Below are 21,680 nucleotides of genomic sequence, written 5' to 3' on the forward strand. Positions count from 1 at the left end.
ATCCTGTATATATTTCTAATATTTTTCCAGTGCACCTGTCCACGTACCTGCTCCTTTTACTGTGACCTTGTTACGCACAAAGAGCGTTTTGGTCACACCAGTGCTGCCTCGGGTCCAGCTGAATGGAAGGCGGTACATCGATTTGCTCCGCTCACGATGCGCCAAATCACGGGCCTTAGTTTGCATATTTTAACAGCGCTCTGTTATAACATGCCTGCATGCGTGCAATATACGGGCGGACTCAATTACAATAGTTTGGGGCCATTTCTAAATGATGTTCTGCAAAATAATGACCTGCAGCCTACAGCATATTTATTTTTGAAATATTTAAATGTGATGCCATCAAATATATGTTTTAATGGAGTTTGTTTTGTAGCTAGAGCGGTGCGTTTAATATAACCACTAATGTTGCTGAAACAGGGCATTATTTGTAATCTATTGTTATTCGTAAACATACTTAGCATCTACATAGTGTCTTCCACAGAAGTAGTCTAAATGGAAGGTGCAGATAACCTCTGCATTTCTGCATATTATATGTGCCTGTCCTTTGGGTATAGGTCTAACCATTGGCTTGCAAATGTCTGTTTCCCTCTAGGAAGAAAATAGTTTATTGCAGTAATTGCATAATTGCTTCACTAATTGTTGTTAACAAGTTCCCCAATAGTCCAATTATTACAGCAGCATTGTCAGGTCTCGGCCAGCAGGAATCCATGACAAAGGTCCGATTGGGTTAATGAATGACCTGGGGCTGAAAAGTGAAAGTGGAGCGAGAGCCCGAGGCCTTTTATAAACATACACTTAACTTGTAATTTAATGGCACTTGCATTATTATTTCCACTTAGGACACAAGTTTCTCGTTGCGCTATTCTCATGGACGATGACATAACGAGGCTTGAGAAAAGTGAGGTGGTATTGGAGGGAACGGGTTTAAAGCCTGGCTGCATTCCTTCACTGTAGAGCCGACACTAATTGGAATTATACCGAATAATCGGCGGTGAAATATCTGTTCTGTGGCACAGAATAACAAGACAGGCGACTGTTGTGATGCCACGACTCCATGCTGAAACCATCGCTCCACGGTGATGGGTTAAAGGCAAGCGTGAAAACGCAGATAATGTGGCGTCCAGAGAGGACAAAGGATAGCAGAAAGCTCACTTATACCAGAGCACCTCCGGCACATTTTATACCGATTAAATGCTTCAGTTAATTACACCACAAATGTGACCCGCGAGTTTTCTACATTTTACGCGATTAGTGTCTTCTGACGCACCCTGACATTTGAATTATCATGGTTTCGATACGAGACTGAGGACTACTTCTGAGAATTAATGTGGTCGTAACTATGAGAAAATAATTTATTTTAGAACTTAACATTCCTACTAACTTTGTTTAATCATACAAATAAAACAATTTGAGCTACGGAATGACACATGGGTAGGGTTTGATGGCAATCAAAACTTAAATCTGCCAATTTATAGCGTTTAATAATTAGTTCAAGCGAAGCAGTAGATTCAACAGGGATTGTACTTCATCTTGTCAAAACGAAATGAAGAGAAGAGGAGCTATTTGCTTCACTTTAAAGTGGAGGGAATCTTTTGATGCCCACACGTTTGCGGTCACAAAGCAGACCAAAAAAGAAAAAAAAGATCAATGGTGCACTACAATAAACTGGCCTCTTTCATGCGCGCGCTCCCCGACTGAATACAAATGCCCCTCCTTTACCCGGGCCCTCAGTCATTGTGGATCAGGCAAGGAGACCCATAAGACCAGGTTTCCGCAGCATTGTTCTTTTAAAACACACCATCTAAACTAACCGTCTATCTTTACTTCTCCAAGTACTCACCCCAAAATCACGGTTAGTTTGACGCAATTACCAACTTTAACTTATCGACAGTGTTAAAGCCAAGCGTTTAATAAATTAGTCTATAGCTTTAATTCACTCCCATTTAGTATTTTTTCAGATGGCCTGTGTGTGAGCACAAGATGCGCAGTGGACTGCAGTGAGCCTATAGTCAATACATTGTTTCAGCTGGTATGACTTTCCCAAGCCTTCGCCCCTTTCAGAGAGCAGTGTGGAAAATCGGGAGGCGAGGGACCGAGGACAAGGGGCGGCCCGCGATTCTCCTCGGTGCCTCACCGCGCCTGGTATGAAGACAAAAACTGGTGACGCACAATAGTTAAAGAAACTTTAACTAACAACTATTTTTTCACAATCTCTCGTTTTTCGTGCTCAAATGTTCTATGTTTGCTATATTTGAACAAGAGCGTAAATGTACATTCTAACTAAAATGAGGTAGGTTTAGCTGTTGTAACATTTTGCAGGTGTTACACTTTTACTGCAAGTGGCCACCAGAAAATCGAAATGTTGTGGGGACACGCAGGGAATTACCACGGTGCTGCCTTCGACCTGGTGGCGTGAAACTCACATATAAAAGATTGAATACAGGAGTCAATGGTGCCCACACCATGCTCACCAAGCAGAACCATTATGATTAGCCATTATGTTTATGATTTTTACGCTTCTTTTAGCTTTTTGCCCCACACGTTGTTTCTTGGGTATTTGAACCTACCTAATATAACCATTGCGCAGTGTAGCTGCCTAGGATTGTGGTCTACGTGTTTTATGTAATCAAACTCCAAATAATCCTAATAGATATAGTTAACAGGACGCAGTACTTTATACCCCAAAGGGGAATTGCAGTTCTTATTCGCATAAATTGTGATGTCTGAGTATTCATCTGCAGTCTGCAGGGCCTGCATTTGCTAACAGGCATTTGTTGGTTGAATACAGTTACCGAAGAAGCAAATTCAGAAATAATTGCAGGGGACAATACATACAAAATACAAAATATTCTGCAATTTTAGATATATTTTTTATTTCGTTCTTCCATTTTATGTGTTGCGTCTAAGCCTTTTGGTTGGTTTTGGCTGTCAAATGACGCCAGCGTTAGTCACTTGAACACAAGGGACAGGCGGGACTGTTTGCATTGAGATGTTAAGTGGGTGTCTCTATATAAATCCACTCAGGGTTAACTCCTTCATTCGTGCGCCAAAGAGGGAAAAGGATTATCTCCGAGGAAATCAGAAAAGGACTAACACAATGGTGGCGGCGACAGACTGCGTAGAAAAGTCCAAACCCACAGCTGGAAACAAGGTGTGTAGAATGAGGTATTATGATGAACAGAACTTAAGGGTAGAAATAAAATACCACATGATTACTGAAGTGTGCTGCCTGCAATATTCATTTCACTCGCTTTTTCTTAAAGGTATCCAAACCACTCATGGAAAAGAAACGAAGAGCTCGCATAAACAAGTGCTTGGACCAGTTAAAATCTCTTCTGGAGAGCCACTACAGCAGCAGTGTAAGTATGCAGGGTGTAACTGTGGAATACACAATACACGATTTCGTGTTTACTTCGTACCACCTTATTAAAACTAAAGTAATGACACTACTCATTAGAAAACGTTTGTAATGCAATCTCTTTTTCTCATTTCTCAGATCCGGAAGCGCAAACTGGAAAAGGCTGACATATTGGAGCTCACTGTGAAACATCTAAGGAACCTCCAAAAGATCCAGAGATGTAAGGATCATAATGGATATGTCACATCAGCTTTACGCACAATTACATGCGTTGATTATGTGTGTTTCTTACCTTAAGATGTCTTTGCATTGCTTTCAGGCACCGTCGCTGCTTCCGAGTTTTCTGATTATCAAACTGGTTTCCGCAGCTGCCTGGCAAACGTCAACCAATATCTGCTGATGGCAGACAACTTGAGCGGGAGCGACCGCTGGATGTTGTCGCAGCTCTCCGGTAAACTCAGCCGCAATCGGGGACGAGAGGAAGTCTTCAGCACCTTGGACAGCGGCCCGGGCCAAGCAGAGACAGACGAGGTGCGGGTACTTATTCCACCCGCATCTGGACCTGAGGAGAGAAAAACGGCCAAGTCTAAAGCTCTGAAGCACCACAGTACAAACACGTCTCCCTTGTTACCGAGTGGAGACCCACGACAGTCACCTGGACTCAAACAAGGTGGCATTGTTGCGGCTTCCACACAACATAGTCATGAAAAAAGTTCCAGTAATAGGGGGGTTTCCTCTGTCAGTCACAGGAATGAAGTCGCAAACACCCAGCACAATGTCTGGCGGCCTTGGTAGAGCTAGATGCCCTTTATCATAGCTTGACTGAATGTTTATAATTGCACTGTATAGAATACCACAATATGCTATTATAGGTTTTAATGTATGTTTTATTTTCTTAATAAAAGTGAAGAAAGAAAGAACCTGTTGTCTTGTTTGTTAAAACGGTATAAAAAACTGTATAGATCTGAACCGTAGAATGTTAAAGTGGGTCGTTTATTTGTTATATTAAGCAAGTTATGGCTGAACTCTAGAGTCAAATATTTATTTTTAGACACTATAAAAAGAGATTGAAAGCATGATTTATCGTCGATATAAAATTAAAAGCTAAATATATATGCGCGCTGAAGCTGTAACGACATTTGAGCCTCAAAAGGTGCATTTTGTTTTCTTTTTACATGGTCAAAGTAGATGTGTGCACGGAATTAAAATCTCTCACATTGTCAAAGTTTGTTAAACATTTAATAAATTCATACTGCACTGGGGTTGTGTTTGCAATACATCGAATATGTTCACCATAAAGGGTGACACCTTCTAATAAGGGTGAAAATCCTATACTTAAGTGAGTGCGCATAATGATTCCATGCATTTATTATTTCAGGATGTTTTATGAATTCCTGTCCCTCACCATTTATAACTGATCGAGTCACTATGACTTCATGTGAATAGTTCACAATTATCAATTAAGGAATGCTAATTCACAGTCACTTTTCATATTGATTGATTTGTGAACAGGTTAGCTGGATTCCAATTACATAATAATACTAATTTATTTCAGACGTATGTTTTCGCTCAGCCTCTCTGGAAGGAGAACAAACACGCATAAAATATTAAGATTTATTTCCAGTCCATTCTCCTCGAATTTGATAATTGGCACGTAATAGATTATTTTGGTTGTAGCGCATTATTCTCCTCCCGAGTGTCGTTTTCATTTTCAAACTTGTGTCATTCAACAATAACTTGTTCATGATGATCATTATTACTACTACTACTACTACTACTACTACTACTACTACTACTACTACTGGTTATCATTGGTTAAATAACTTGGTTGTAGTACATAGAGAATTATGCACTTTAACCAAAATCATCCATTAGGTACTAATTGACAAATTAGAGCAGAATCGACTGGAAACAAAGCTTGTTATTTCTATGAGAATATGTCTCAGCTTCTAGACAGGCTTTAGTTAAGCATTATGATTTGTACCCTAAAGTGTTAAAGAAATAAGAAACACGTTTGTGGGGTTGACTTACGGGGGAAAAAAAGATCCAGGAAGGTGGGGTTTTGACTGTCATTTCTTCCATTCTTCTCTGGTTTCACGCATAAGTACCGAATCAGTGGCGGGGAAATCAGATGCTTGTCGGACAGCGCAACAATTTTCTGCTACAGGCTACTGATTACACGCCATGCTCTCCTCTCTGTCTCCTCTGGACTCAGAGACGCTGTATAATAATTTGAAGAAGAAAAACAATGTTGGAAACAATGGAATTTAATTAGTGATCGAAGTCGAAATTAAATCTGTGTCGGTTTGATTGCTTTCAGCTCTTCTAAAACGTGATTTAGAATACAGATAGGCCCCCAAAAAATAATTCTATTGCTGCTTATTCATAACATTTATACTAATCATGTTCACTTTTTAAAATTAAACCACGATTACAGTTAACTCTGCAAGACATGAAAATTAAATAAATTGAAGCTAGGGCAGCCTTTTGGATAACGGACTTTTATATTATAAGTGTTAGTGTAGTAGGCTATAGCAGTAGACCTATTACATACCCTAACTTAGTATTTATACTTCTATAGTTTGCGGTGTTTTGGGTATACTGAATGACGTGCCAACACAGTCTCACGACCTGTTGCAGCTATACAGGCCTGCTGTCGGGCTATAGGCTGAGCCATATGCGCAAGACCGCAAACCTGTCAGTAAGCCAGCGCTTTTAAAGTGCCCTATAGTTTTCTTCCGCTGCTTTGGCAGGGATGTCATAAAGTGTCTCTCCATTCTTAAGGAGCAGCGCTGGAAAGGATGGCACCTTACAGCGAGGAGAATCGCTGAAACGCCCACAGCTCTTTCAGATGGTGCACGCTGAAAAGACACTGCTGCCCAGTAAAAGAGGGGACAAAAAGTAGGCACACACTGACTGGTTCAAGGTTTTTGGGGGGTTTTTTTGCCCCCAAAATATCAACTAAACTCACAGCTCCAAACCACTCATGGCGAGTGTGTGTTATTTCAGGTTTTTGTTCGGTCTGTTCGGCTCATAATCCCCGCATGTCTGTAAATCCTCTTAATACTTTCTTCTCACAAAGTCAAAGCTGCTTTTTCTGATGAGACCAACCCGAAGCTCATGGTGCAAGAAAAGTTTGTTTTATTCAAGGAAGGCAATGCCACGTGACGTCCACACTGAATGCACTTAAACCTTTTCTAAGAATTTCTATGAACTCTACTCAGCATTGTTTAAGTCACCGTTTGGTTTGCCAATATAATAGCGACGCATATTAGAGCTGAGAACCGAAGGGAGGGAGAGAATACGTTATTAGCATTAGACTGGGCCCAATCAGGCGCGCTTTAGAGAGCAGACGTGGATGAAGTGCGCTCCGAAGCCCTCAGTACTTGACAGGACAGGTCCAGCACAACTGATGCAAGTCTCATATTGTGGGTGTCACTTGATGACTTGTGCAATTAAAACATCCAGTATGTAACTCACCAAGACTCACAATTAAGCATGAACCATACACCGTAGTCCTACAATGGTCCCACGCTGTTTCCAGCGAGACCGACAGCACACCGTGGACTTGGCTCTTACAAACAGCCGTGAACATGCTCACTGTTGCGGGCAACTCGGGACAACAGACAGCGCCGCCCACGAAGCGTTACACAGCAGGGGCTGCGGTGCAAAATCGGCCGATTAGGGACACCTGCATCAGAGGACAAGGCCGAGCTCTAGTTTAAATGAATGCACTCACTGTAAGTCAAAAGTCGACACAGAGAACTAGTGGATAAAATATGTCTGAGTTATATGATCAGTATCAAACTAATATCGTGGTGAAATAGAGGGAAAATTGTTGGAATAGCCAACAGCAAGCGAAGGGAAGGGAGGTTCGAAAAGTGGGAGGTGTAAATCGCGGCGACGTTTATATTCAGTGCAGAAGCTGGTCGGAGCCGGGTTCGAGTCCAGCCGTGGACTTAATAGATTTCGTTGAATGCCATTCAATAATTTGTCTTGGTGTGAATATGCGGATATTCGTATAACTATAACACATGGGTGTAAAATCATAGCGAGATCATACAGATTAATGAAAAATAAGGGTCCCAAGTCTATTTTAATTAACCAGACATAAATCTTGAGAAAACAGATACATCTCAGGTGGGTAATGCACTAAGGATGAATTGAGAGATAGAATAATTTGATAATTTGTATTGGTTAATTTTATTGATTGTATAAAATGTATTTGGTATGTATTATGTAATATGTAGTGTAGATTCAAATAATATCGCAGTATAAATAAAGAGACGAAAAATATTTTTCAATTAAATCTTTATCAAGTGCACACAAATATGTTATAAGAGTATTTAAGTACATGTCTGGGGTACTTTTACATTGAGTATTTCCTGCATTATACTTACAACCTTTAGAGGAAAATACCGTAGGGGAGAGAGAACATCTTGTCACATTTTGCTTCCACTTTCACAGTTTATCTCACATAATTTCCCATATAAAATCAAACTATAAATTATTGTGCACAAATGTATAATCTTTAGATTTTTACTTCTCACTTCATTATGGAATTGGAAATGGTTATGTACAGATTATGCATTTGTGACATGTTGCCACATTACTGGGTAAGTTGTCACTAAGTGGGGTACATGTTGTTACATTATATTAAGCAACAAATAAGAACATGTATTAAAGTAGAGGCTTTTCAAACTCAATTTTGCAGTTCTGTAATTGATATTTGGCAGTAGCCTACTACTACGCTGAGTATCCCTCAGCATTAGTTAGGGTGTTGTGCTCCCATTGTCTGTCTTTCATTTACAATTTGTAACCATTTTAAGAGGCTTCATTCATGACAATTTAATTATTACTAATACAGTATGAAGTAGTGTATCAAAACATTGTTTACACATTGCTGAGCAAACAACCACCAACTTTAGCAGCTAGCAAAGTTGTCTTCTGCTGGGCTGCAGTTGGATAATGTATACTGGGGTAAACTGTCACGTGATGATTGACAACTTGCCCCAGGGTGAAATGTATGCCATTGTTAAGTATACCACAAGCTAGTTTTAGTATTGGATTTTGGTTTGGGCATCATACTTATACTCATACTCCAGCGGCCTCTTTCGCCATACGATGTAATTGCAGGCAAGCCTGTTTTTTCAGGTTCACGGTTGCTATGTGTGTTGACTTTTTTTTGCCCTTTTTTTAACTTTATTGAGACACATTCACCTCTCTACTTCCGGTCCGTCCCCTATATGTTACCCTCTTAAATCCATACACACACATTCCTTATACACTTCTGCCCTTACTACAAGCCTGACTCAGAAGTTGGAAGCTGCCAATTTCTAATTACAAGTTACCACAGCATAACCGACAGTGACAAGCTTCACGGCAGACAAACTGTCAGCAGCGTCACTAAGAAGGTGGCGTATTTGCGTTTAGAGAGGGAATGCATGGACGTAGAAAAAATAATGGACAGGGGATGAAAAAAATGGTGCCCATTCATCCCCAGGGGGAAGAGGAGTAAAAGGTGTAAAAGAGGCCATCTATGCAAAAGTAGAGAAACCATCGCTAAACAGAGGAGTAGGTCTGAGACACCACTTATCTTCAATTTACAATGCTGCCCTTTCATGCCATCCCAGGAGATTCAACAGTCTAACCTCAATGAACAACTGTTCACAAATGGCCTCCTGTGACTCCAAGGACTGTTGATAAGACTCAAAGGAACACTAACAAAGTCAAAACCTGCTTCCCACCAACGACTGTCACTCTAACGACGGTCGTTGGCACTTGGAGTACAAAGGGTTCCAGTGACATCATCGGCCTTGTGAAACGTTAAATACCTGGATCTCCAAACCAGTTAGTGGGGCCAGTCCCAGCCTGGTCAGATGCGTACATGAACTGAGGAAGCCCCTTGGATGAGAGGTGAAACGTCTACCTAGACAAATAACCGAGTCCAGTTGTTTTGACTGAAATTGCTTTGGGGATCCCTAGGACGCCGCCATTTTTGGAACAGGAGAATGACTTATAGGATGTAGAGATCTTTGCATTCCCCAGCCCATGTCTGAGTGCCAAGCACGAAATAACATTAAAAACAATAGAAAAAACATCGGACACAATGTTTTAAAAGTGTGAGCAGAAGAGTTGTTTCTCTGCCAGGGCCTTGCAATGGGCCTTTACGGAGACGGGACATAAGCTGCTGAATATGTTTCACTGCAGATCTTTTTAGCGGCGCACCCTCCTTCTCCTGCCCATAACTCGATTTCGGTAGGGTCTAAAATTATGCCCGTACATTTTTTTTAGTAGAGGGTCTCAAGATAATTATGAGCCTTTTAATTGGTATCTATAAAAAAAAATTCCGGAGGTGATCTCCTCTTCCCCACATGTATGGGAGTGAATGGGCAAATGTGCTTCCAGGCACAGGACCGCCACACAAACAGGAAAGTGCTGCAGTACTGCGCTTGGCCGCTAAGGCTATGGTGGCATACAACGAGAGCTTGTCAAATATGATGTTGTAGATTAATTTTGAGCTGCAGTCTCTGTGGTGATGAGTCATTGAAAGAAAATTTCCAAATTTCTCAATGACCTGTTCAGAGCCAACATTGTGATGCTCTAATGTTAAAGTAGCCTTCCAAATAATGATGGCAGATTCTGAATGAAGACGTTGAGGCAGTAATGTTTGTATTTTATGTTGAAATACCATCGGTGTTCTGTTTGTACAAAGGAAGGATCCCTACTGAACAACTGTTGCTTTGATGGCTTGGGTGTACTTGTGATATATGTTTTGTAGGCTGCAGTGTCCAACTACTTTAGCGTTGGTATTTGTGAATATGATTAACAGCTTACTCCACCAGGTGGTGCCCTTGAGTGGGGAACCACCACTCCTAACTGTAAGAGTGGGAGTCAAACATTTGGCTCAGCCCACATTTAGCACCACCTCAAATTGCACATTGAATTGCATTTAGGCCCCGTTTACACTTGCATGGTTATTTTGTAACACAAAGACAGTTTCCTGCGTTTATGCCCTTCGTTTACACACAAACAGAGAATTCGCCCCTGAAAACGAAAAAAACTCCAGCCAGAGTGGAGATTATGTACATATCTGCACAAAATTAAATAAAACCTAGTTTCTCTATCAAGGTTTAGTTAGAGCTCTGGATTAATGCAGCATGGATTCACTTATATTGTTGATCAAATATTATATGTATAAGGTTGATATATTGAGCATACAAGACTGTACTTTGGTGAGTAATAGGTGTGTTTTCCACTATGGTCGACTACCCTAAATCCTCCAATAAGAACTTCAACTTCACATTGAGTGTTATGTTTTTTTGTTTTCCTCTCTGCATTTGTCATGATGTCGGTATAAATAAATATTATTTTTTCGGCGTTTCATTGACTATTTATAGACATCTATGGGTGTGACATGAAGCTGCAAATGCTGCAGCACACTTGTTGATTGTGATTTAGAAAAGGAAATGTGCGCACTGTTTTATAAATCCCAACATTGATATGCACGCATGTCTTATGTTTTGTCCGTACACCACCATTGACGCAAATCCTATGCAGTTTTATAAATGAGGCCCCTGGCCTGGCAATTCAATGCTGAACTTTTATCACTTTATAGGTTCATGGATAAACCCCTTGAGATGAATAATGTCTTATTCAAAGTAGGCCTTATCACAGACATAAAGAAAAACAACACAAATAGACTGACGCAATCACAGACAAAAGCTCTCCCAGGCCTAGTGACTCCCATATCCTCTGATCCTACTAAGATGCAAAAATACATACAGTAGATCAATGTGCACATACCTGTACAATTCTATATGCATACATTTAAACACACCTTCTTAGTCAACAGATAGTCCAAGAGATAGGCGATCAAGAGCTGGGGCTAGGCAAGATATACAGTGGAGATCAAAATTAGAGAACAGCTCATGAATACTTGATTAATTCTGAAATGCAGCTGGAGTTGCTCACAAGTTCAGTGCTGAACAGGGCAAGGATATGTCTCGGCGCACAGTGTCTCGTCATTTAAGACAATTTGGACTGAAAGCCCACTCTGCAGTGACCAGACCTCTCATCAGCAGAAAGAAACAAAAGGCTAGACTTGCCTTTGCTGAGAAGCATGTTGTGTGGACAGAGGAGAACTGGTCCAGCGTGCACTCAGTGAGAGTACCTTCTTTTTATTTGGGTCTGATGTCATGGTTTGGGGGATGTTTCTGCAGCAGGAGTTGGGCCTCTTGTACAGCTACATGGCAGGGTGAATGCAAATGTTTATATGAACCTCCTTCGGCAACATGCAATACCTTCACTGCAACTCTCTCTCAATCAGCCTGCAAATGCAGTATCACAGGAAATGCAGGATTTCTGCTTGTCACGGCATACACTATTCTGTGTTCCTTACAAGTTATATCATCATGCTGTAATGTAGACCAATAATAATTTCTGTGTGCACTCATAATGTCATGACTGCATGACTCCCGTGTGACAAAAAACTGGGTCATGTTCATTCTGGTCTAAACAGTATTAAAATTATAAATTCCCCCAAAAATCCTGTTACAGTTCCCCCCTCTGAACAATCTATGTTTACTAAAATGTAATTCATAAATTAATCTTTACCATTTAGTTTATGTAAAGGGAATAACAATGCATGGATAAATGAATAATAAATTATAAGTAGTAGAGTAGATAAATAAAATCACAAGAAGTGAAGTTTATAAACTACACTTGCTTAAGTGTTGTTATATCTTTCTTTGATTACAATATAGTTTTTCTCTATGATAAATCTCTGGTTTATCAGTGAAGTTTGCGACTACACTGCAGACTGCTGTCCCTGCTAATTTAGCTTAGGGCCCCAGGGAGGTCAAGAGCGGCTTTGGCACGACATTTTAAGTGTCAAAAAACGGGTTTTAAGTGCCCAAAGCTCTCTGTTCAGAGCAGCGTTGTGACAGAAGGTATTTTGTAATTCCTTTTTGAGGGTTTGTTAAAGGCAGTGTTTGACATGAGAATGTTGGAGGAATTTAGAACAATATGTCCACAAACACGCAAATACACCTGTGGGCGGGGGAGCGCACAACTCTTTAGTGCTCCACAGTACAACAGGTGTGTGGTTGGATCACAGCGCTGCTGGAGATGAGTTGCTTAAGTGTTGTTATATCTTTCTTTGATTACAATATAGTTTTTCTCTATGATAAATCTCTGGTTTATCAGTGAGGTTTGCGACTACACTGCAGACTGCTATCCCTGCTAATTTAGCTTAGGGCCCCAGGGAGGTCAGGACCGGCTTTGGCATGACATTTGAAGTGTCAAAAAATGGGTTTTAAGTGCCCAAAGCTCTCTGTTCAGAGCATCCTTGTGACAGAAGGTATTTTGTTTTTTCTTTTTGAGGGTTTGTTAAAGGCAGTGATTGACATGAGAATGTTGGAGGAATTCAGAACAATATGTCCACAAACACGCAAATACACCTGTCCTGCTGGGCGGGGGAGCGCACAACTCTTTAGTGCTCCTCAGTACAACAGGTGTGTGGTTGGATCACAGCGCTGCTGGAGAAGAGTTACTTAAGTGTTGTTGTTCTTTGATTACAATATAATTTAATTGAACTACCCTGCACACTGCTGTCCTTGCTAACGGTGTGAATGACAGCTGAGCATATGAACAGGTCTCCTGTCTGTATTGCTGCATTTTATGAACACACCCGTCGCCTGCATCAAAGTCAAGTTAAGTTGAATTATATAGCATAATTCAACAGCAAGGCAATTCCAAGTGCTTCACACAGAACATTTAAAAACATTGGAAAGAAACACATATAGAATCACATATAAATCACGTTGAGGTGAGTGAGAATGAAGGGGTGGAAAGCATGGCAGCAGATGAGGAACGGAGGGAACAGGGTGGGATACAAGGGTGTAGCATATTAGAGCGATATGGGGGGCTTGGTTATGAAGAGCTTTGAATGTTAGTAGAAGGAGTTTGTAATGTATACGCTGTTGCATCGGCATATCAGTTGAAGTGGATACCAAAATTATGGGAGAAATTACCAAGGGGGAGGATGTAGATGATGTAGATGATGAAGAGTAGGGGACCGAGGACAGAACGTTGTGGAAAACCTTTGAGGAGTGGTTAGGGTGAGGACCTGTAATTTTCTCCTTGGATAAACTGCAAATGGTCAGACAGGTAAGAGTGGAACCACTGAAGAGGAATGTCAGCGACTCAAGTGCCAGGCAAACGATCTAAGAGGATGGTGTAAGATATTGTGTCGAAGGTAGCACTGAGGTATAGGAGTATAAGGATGGTGAGTACGCCAGAATCAGCTGTTGCAGACAGGAAGCCAGTGTAAAGATCCGGGCGCCATCACCCATTTATTTTTATTCTATTTAGTCTTCATTTAACCAGGTTAGTCCCAGTGAGATCACAGGTCCCTTCAACAAGGGAGACTTGGCCAAGACAGCAGCAATACAGTTACAGTATAAAAACAACAACTAAGGAATTGATTATTATATTATTAATTAGCCAAATAAAAACGTACTTACATAAGACACTTGCATACAGAGAGTCTGGACGCAACAGTTTTCACCAGATCTTTAAAATCAGTCAAGGGTACAAGGTTTTGAAGATATAGTTCAGTTTGAAGATTGTTCCAACCAACAGGTGCTAAAAACCTACTTACTCCTAACTCTGTTCTTACTTTTGGATCAACCAGTTGCAGAATGTCCATTGACATTAACCTCCATGTTTCCAAATTAAAAGGAGAAAAGATGAAGATAAATAAAGAGGAATTTTACCCAGAATGAATGAATTAACATTGACCAGTGACTGATGCGACGTGCACATAAAAATATCCAGCTTACTTTAGTGTAGAGAACACAGTGGTGAGTGAAAGAACCACAGTGTGTTCTAAATCTCAGTGCCCCGTGATATACGCTATCCAACATGTGAAGACAATTAGCAGATGCATTCATATACAGCAGATCTCCATAGCCAACAACAGGTAAAAAGTTAGATTCCACCAGTTTCTGTTTTACATAAAAAGAAAAGCAAGACTTCAGCTTTTTGACAACATACTAAATGTGCTCCTTCAAAGACAAGTGGTCATCAATTAAAAATCCTAAATATATAGATAGCAACTATATTTGTTGACCATTTCTTCTTAATATTTTCTCAGACAGTGCTGATTTTGCTGTTTTTGAAGTGGTGAAGAACACAGGCTTGGTTTCCTCTACGTTTAAAACAAGTCGCAGATGACAGACCTGTTCCTGTACTCTGTCAAAAGCATGTTGAAGATATTCAACAGCCTTTGCGTGTGCATCAGTAAATGACTATTTTTATCAGCTTAGAAATTAAAATTTGAGTGTAAAACATCCTGTCCAAGGTTATTTATATATGTTGTAAACAATAATGGACCGAGAATTGAACCTTGTGAGACCCCCTTTTGAACTTGTAATAAATCTTGAGGCAGAACCCTCTAACCGAACAGCCTGGGTTCTGCCTGAGAGATAAATTATTTATATTGATGTGTTAGGGTCTTTGTGGTAGTAATCTTGAGGTGATCTCTGAACTCTTGAAATGTTATGTTTTTCTGCTAACACAGAAATGTATGGTCACATTATGTAATTAAATACTGTATTGTATTGTGTTAACCAATGCTTTTATGATTATCCAAAGCAATGTTATGTTTGGAACGAGAACTGGACCCAAATGCACAACTCAGAGAACAGTTAAATGACAAGTTTTAATGTCAATAGTGCAACACAAGTGCAGGGGGATGGGTGGTGTGTAGTTCCGGGATCCAAAGTGGTACATGGAGTCACTTTTGCGAGTGGGGGCTGCGAGTGTCTCTGGTGGAAGGTGGGTAGGTAGGTAGGTAGGAGGTAATGGCGGCTCTGCGACGCGGCACAGTGAAGTCTGTCTCTCTGGCGTACTCACATGACGTGGAGACACAGGAGAGAAGGACACAGACAGGTAGCTCCACAGGCCGCCAGGCAGTAATGAAACAACACAAAATCACGAGGCGAGGTTGAAGAAACACAGTGAAACATCCACTGCTAAACACAGAGACAATCGAGCAAGCTCTGGGGAGCCGAGATTCACACTACAACCTAGAACTGATAAAACGATCTGGCAATGAGTAGAAGGGGAATTCAGAGGCTTTATGGAGGGTTAAGTGCTGATTGCAGTCACTTGTGCTGCCTGTGGAGAGCAAACATGCCCACATGCCCACATGCGCACACACACACACACACGGTGTGTAGTGTAGTGAAATTTCTCACCACTCAAGTTATTTACTACAATTATACTATTATGCATAGTCTCTCACCAATTACCATATATGGTGACCTGTTAATAGTGGAGATAAATAGTGGAGGTTGATTTGCAGTAGCTATTATGATAAGGGTTTATTTTATTTTCATGTTGATGCCTTTATGTTGAACCAGGTTTCAGATGTGGCTATGACATTAAATATTCACAAATTGTCTTAAGATTCCCTTCAGGTGACAGAAATTTGCATACAAACTCTGCTATTGCACAAGGACCACACCTGTTCTTGCCTTTCTCATTAACAAATTTGTCACAGAACAAAATTTACTACAGCCCCCAGGCCTTAACGCCTGGGGGCTGTAGTAAAGGTATGTTGAGGTGTGTCATGGGAGAAGTGAGGAGAAGAGAATTTCTGACAGGGTATAAATAACATCACAGCAACACAGACCATCACACTAGAAGCTCCTGCTGAACGTCAATAAGACTCTCACAAACCTCAGCTGATCTACACAACTTCACCAGGTAAGGACCAACTGGGTAGACAGAGACAGAGGGGGACTTAAATTTATTTTACCTTCATAAAGTCACTGTACTGTGTAAATCAGTGTCAGACTAGTGTACAAGGATTAACTGTATTTCTAAGAATAGTAGACTATATGTCTCTATCTTATGTTTGTTATCCTTACTGTGTGTGTTTCCAGACAATAGTTGACTTCCAGTGTATAATACTTTCAACACTACTTTAATCAACTCTATAGAACGAATTAAGTATTGATGTCTGTGTGGTCTCTTTTCTCAACAGGTTGGAGAAATGGCCTCAGACGCGATTTCCACAGAACTCCTGAGCGTTGCTGCCCTGGGTCGACCCTTCACCATGGGAATGCTCTATGATGCTCGGAGTGATGAGCTGATCCCAGGTTAGTCTTGCCTAAGTTCTTATCAAACATTTTAAAGCACATCTGCCATCTACCACTAAAAATAACTGCGCAGTGAGACTATTCAACCTCACTTAGTCAGCATTCACACACACTATAAAAATAGCTAAAGCATTATAATTCTATCGTGTAGTTGTGACCATTCATAAGCTAATTATTGCAGGGATGCAGGATATACTAGTGAGTGATATATGATTCTGTGATATATTAAATAACACTAATTGTTGCAGAAAATCTGCCCATAATTACATGCATGGAACCATTTTACATATCTATACATTAAACACATCGTGTCATACCCCCTAAAGATGAGTCAAACTCCAACATTTAGACCTAATTAATTTATGAAAAAGTAGGGACGACCACTGATGCTGGGGGAGGTGCAGCAACTCTCCCCGTTGTGGTGAAGGAGATTGACAGACTGAACACGTCAGAGAGAATAAACTGCTAGCCATAAAAAGCTATTTCTATTAGATGTGAGCCCCTGTTGCTCTACTGCTTAATTAGCTGTCTTTCCACTACCGTGCCACAAGGTATATCCTCAAGCCAGTCAGTGTTCCTGGCCCATGCCTTTAAGCAGTGAGAACAAAAAACATTTGCCTTTCTACTAATGCGTTGACATCCCTGCAGTGTTGCCCTAAACCTGCCCATAACATGTTGCTGTTAACCTCACCTATTCATCCTGAGGCACATATAATAGACTCACACTCAGGCTCATGTAACTTAAAGTAGTCATACTGGAATTACAGTTAGCGCAATCCACAGCACATGTAGCCCAACTGTTAAGATGTGTTCAGGTGAGTGGCTGTTTAGCTGGCAAAGTAAATGAATGCCAAAACAACTCACCAACTGAATCTAAAGTATCTTCACTGCGTGCCAACAATACAGTCCTGAATTAGTATAGCCTATCCACAACTAGGCTTTATACAGTGTGAAATACATTCACAACCAATTATTTTAAAAGTTAATGTGTGTGTTTTTACTCTTGACAGCTGTATTTTCTTTTCTACAAATAACGTTTGCCAACGCATATTTTACCGCACATCTCTGCCTGTCTACGCAAGGTTTTTCGGCACAGCAAGCTTTATAGATGAGGCCCCTGGTCCTGTTGTATAATCTTACCCTTCACCCCAAATTTCATAATTCTATTATTCATTTAGTTAGTTTCCAATGATTAATACAGCAATAAATATCGTAGCTGTTTAGAGAACTGCTAGCAGGATAAGAAGCTGCAACATGAAAAAATCTGAATGATTGATATTTTCTGTGTCTTTATGAAGACAAGATGATTTATCATCTGCTTATTTAGATAATTGATGTGCTCCCATTTCTATAGGTTTGACATTGTGGGATACTCAAACTCTACAACAGAACACAATTGAAAGCCCTAAGCCCTACAGTAAATTTAACATATCTACATCTGATACCATTGAATCCAAGTCCTCTCTGATGGATGTTGAAGCTTCTCTGAAGGCCAGTTTCCTGGGTGGACTGATTGAAGTTGGAGGATCTGCCAAGTATCTGAATGATCAGAAGAAATTCAAGAACCAGAGCAGAGTGACCTGTCAGTATAAAGCTACCACCATATTCAAGCAGTTGGCAGTGAATGACCTTAAAACTGCGCAGACCCAACAGGTAGATGTTATCAAGAAGGGCATGGCAACACATGTCGTCACAGGGATCCTCTATGGGGCAGATGCTTTCTTTGTGTTTGACAGTGAAAAGGTGGAAGCCAGCAGCGTTCAGGACACACAGGGTAACATGGAAGCTGTGATAAGGAAGATCCCCTCATTTAGTATTGAGGGAAAGGCTGAGCTTAAGATGACTGATAAAGAAAAGGCCATGACTGAAAAATTCTCCTGCAAATTCTATGGAGACTTCATTCTTGATAGCAACCCTGCAACATTTAAAGAAGCAGTTCAGACCTATATAGAACTTCCAACGCTACTCAGAAAAAATCAAGACAAAGTTGTTCCAATGAAAGTCTGGCTCATGCCACTGAATAGCTTTGATTCCGATGCTCCTGACCTGATGAAAGGGATCAGCAATGAACTAGTGAGGGAGATGCAGGATGCTCTAGAAGATTTAAGGGAAATGGAAATGAGATGCAACGATTCACTGGAAGAGGAAGTGGCAGAGAAATTTCCACAGATTAGAAAAGAGTTGAGCTCTCTCAAAAAATTCTGTGGTTACTATGTAACCAACCTCAAGCAGGCCATGGCGGAGGAACTTCCCTCCATCCGCGAAGGTAAAGAAGATGAGAGCTCATTAAAACAACAGTTTGAAGAGAGAGACCATTCACCATTCAGTCACGAAAGCCTAAGCAAGTGGCTGGATCGTAAAGAGAGAGAAATGAACATCATCGGCTTCTGCGTAAATATCATGGAGGGAACGAAGATTGTTACAAGTCGGTCACAACTGGACAAAGAAGTTTTTTCTCCAGGTGTAGATTCTATGTGCTTTGTTTTCACCTCCCTGGACATTGCTGACCCCTGTCTGGATGAGATGGAAAACTACTTGGAAACATCTAAATCAGAATGCAACATGAAAGATCCATGGTACTTCTCAAATGATGTTTTAATCAAGATGAGAGAAAAAGCCAAAGAATTTAGTGCCTTAGCCAAAAACATGAAGAACAACCCCCGATTCCGTTTCCTCATAGCAGCCGTTGAAAATTCGAATTACATCGGCGCAACCATCTACCATTACAATGAAGGAATCCTGGTCACTGAAGATTATTCAAAACCTGATCTCCCTCCTGTGGAAACTATCACAGACAGAAAAACTATTCTCTCTTGTAAGTCATTTGTCTTGCTTTTCTTGAGTCAAAAATATGCAGTACTAGTATCTGTGCTTGGCCATCTGTCTAATAACAAATTTGGTTTTGGGTCTCTCCATCAGACGCCTGTGATCTCAACCTGGACCCAAACACTGCAAACCACAATCTCACTCTGTCTGAGGGAAACAAGAAGATAACACATGGAGCGTCACAGTCATATCCTGATAACAGAGAGAGATTTGATCTACAGCCCCAAGTGTTGTGCAAAGAGAAGTTATCTGGGCGCCATTACTGGGAGGTAGAGTGGAGTGGTAGTTCGAAGGAGTCTGTTTATATTTGTGTAGCATACAGTGGAATTCAAAGAAAAGGAAAGAATTCAAATACAGAGATGGGAGACAATGAGGAATCATGGGCTTTTGGCAAATCTTCTTGGGAAGCATCAAGTAATCTCTCTCTTAGGGCATACCATAAAGTTAAGGAGATGGAAATGCCTTGTCCCTCTGGCTTCAACAAAGTTGGGGTGTATCTGGACTGGCCTGCTGGCACTCTGTCCTACTACAAAGTGTCCTCTAACACATTGAGTCACATCCACACCTTTCGCAACAAATTCACTGAGCCTGTTTATCCAGCTCTCTGGGCTTTGTACCAAGGCAATTATGCCTACCTGAGTCCATTGGAATAGTAGGAGTGATGACTTGTTAGATTCTTGGTCTGTTGATGGAGATATGGGTTCACATATAAAGTTTTAAGAACAACTTATAACTCCATTTAAGCTTGAACATGCTTCAGAAATTTAAAACATGCATTCAAAAAGGACCAAGATGATTGATGATAGAGAAAAGTGACTAAATATTAGGGCCGAATATCATTTTGGGGATTCAAAGCTTTAATGAGAAATATTCGATTGTATTTACGTGAAGAACTTGGTCTGAGCGTCAAATATCACCGGCGAAAGATTTACATTTGAAAGCCATGTACATTAAACACTAAGGGCGTGAAAAAACGGTAGTATTTGATGCCCTGGGAATGAGAAAGAGCTGTATTTCTGCACCCCAAGCCTGCTTTATTCCACCTATCTTATTTCAGGGGCTGTTTGGGTTTTTGGGGGTAATGCATATGTAATAAGTAAAAAAAAACCAAACATGAATTTAAATACCAATGTGAATGCCAATTACCATGGCAATGGTCGAAGCATTCGGGTCAGACCTACTCATATGTAATTGTTTAGGCATTAGTTAATCGATGCATAACCTTCTCCTCAAACTGGTTTGTTTTTCATATCTTAATGATCAGTTTTAACTTCCATTGCTTGGTACATCAGAAATCTTTGTTTTAATGTTCTAATTTCAGTTTTAATTATTGATACATAAAGATGCAACGCTTATATTGATACACATTTTCTATAGTGTGTGCTGGTATGTTGAAATATATATTCGTAGTTCATGTCAAAAATTGCATAACTTGTTTTGCTGGATATGGATCTTCTTTGTCATATTTGGACATTAGGTAGATAAAGTGCCTGTTGCTTAATTCAGTAGGTTTTTTAAAATTGTCATCTTTTCATAATACAAGGGGCAACTCTGGTGTGTGGTTGTTTTGGTTTTTTTTCTGTTTGGAGGAGGTAGTCAGTGTCAACATTGTTGATGTTTAAAGACCTGAATTAATGTAATTCTCTACCAGTTCATGTTGATTTGATGCACAGCCTTCTTCTCAAACTGGTTTGTGCTGTTGAGCTTTAAAATTAGTTTCAGTTTTCTTTGCTTGGTACATCATATGTTTTTAATTGTAATGTTTTATGCTCATTCTTCTTATTTCAAAACAAATTACTTCTATCAATACACATTTGCTATGACAACACTAACTGTTGAAATATAACCCATAGCTTGTTCAAATAATTAACAAAAGTTGAGTTACTGTAAACACCATTTTGTTGTAAACATTAGTGATGATTACAGAGTTGAAGTAATGTCAGATTCATGTTACACTGCAACACCTGTGGGATATGTCTTTTTGAGCACAATATTCAATAAAGTGGAGACTTGACTTTCCTACTGTGTGCTACTTTATTTCCTGTAGATTTAAAAGTTGACTGTACTCATTTATTAGTATCCTTTCAGCAACACTACAATGACAGGACATAAATCATCAGAGGATATTATATAACATTCCTTCCTCATATCATTAGAACACAGATGATGCTAGCTTGTGCGTCTAATGTTGGTGGAGCATGTAACTGTCCAAAGCAAAAAATTGGCAGAATGGTCCTTCAGAAATGGGATGGTCTTCATGCCTGAATCAAGTTTGGGATCTTTTTAACGATTTATTTTGCAGCTCTAGCTCTGATCTGTCTTGA

The 21,680-nt window shown here is 40.3% G+C and overlaps 2 protein-coding genes across 2 annotated transcripts; both read left to right on the forward strand.

Annotated features, from left to right (window-relative positions):
* Window positions 1-3,100: 3,100 nt before the first annotated feature.
* Window positions 3,101-4,156, forward strand: her3 (hairy-related 3; the record flags this gene model as incomplete). The annotated part of the gene is made up of 4 exons (XM_083920554.1): window positions 3,101-3,154; window positions 3,267-3,362; window positions 3,500-3,581; window positions 3,681-4,156. 4 exons carry the CDS (start codon window positions 3,101-3,103, stop codon window positions 4,154-4,156), a joined length of 708 nt encoding a protein of 235 aa, XP_083776680.1.
* An 11,072-nt stretch (window positions 4,157-15,228) lies between these two features.
* Window positions 15,229-20,009, forward strand: LOC310952069 (stonustoxin subunit beta-like; the record flags this gene model as incomplete). Its single annotated transcript, XM_083920556.1, has 4 exons — window positions 15,229-15,339; window positions 16,416-16,530; window positions 17,885-19,345; window positions 19,450-20,009. 4 exons carry the CDS (start codon window positions 15,229-15,231, stop codon window positions 20,007-20,009), a joined length of 2,247 nt encoding a protein of 748 aa, XP_083776682.1.
* Between the last annotated feature and the right edge of the window lie 1,671 nt (window positions 20,010-21,680).

The sequence above is a fragment of the Echiichthys vipera genome (assembly GCF_963691815.1).
Source record: "Echiichthys vipera genome assembly, chromosome: 9".
Lineage (NCBI taxonomy): Eukaryota > Metazoa > Chordata > Actinopteri > Perciformes > Trachinidae > Echiichthys > Echiichthys vipera.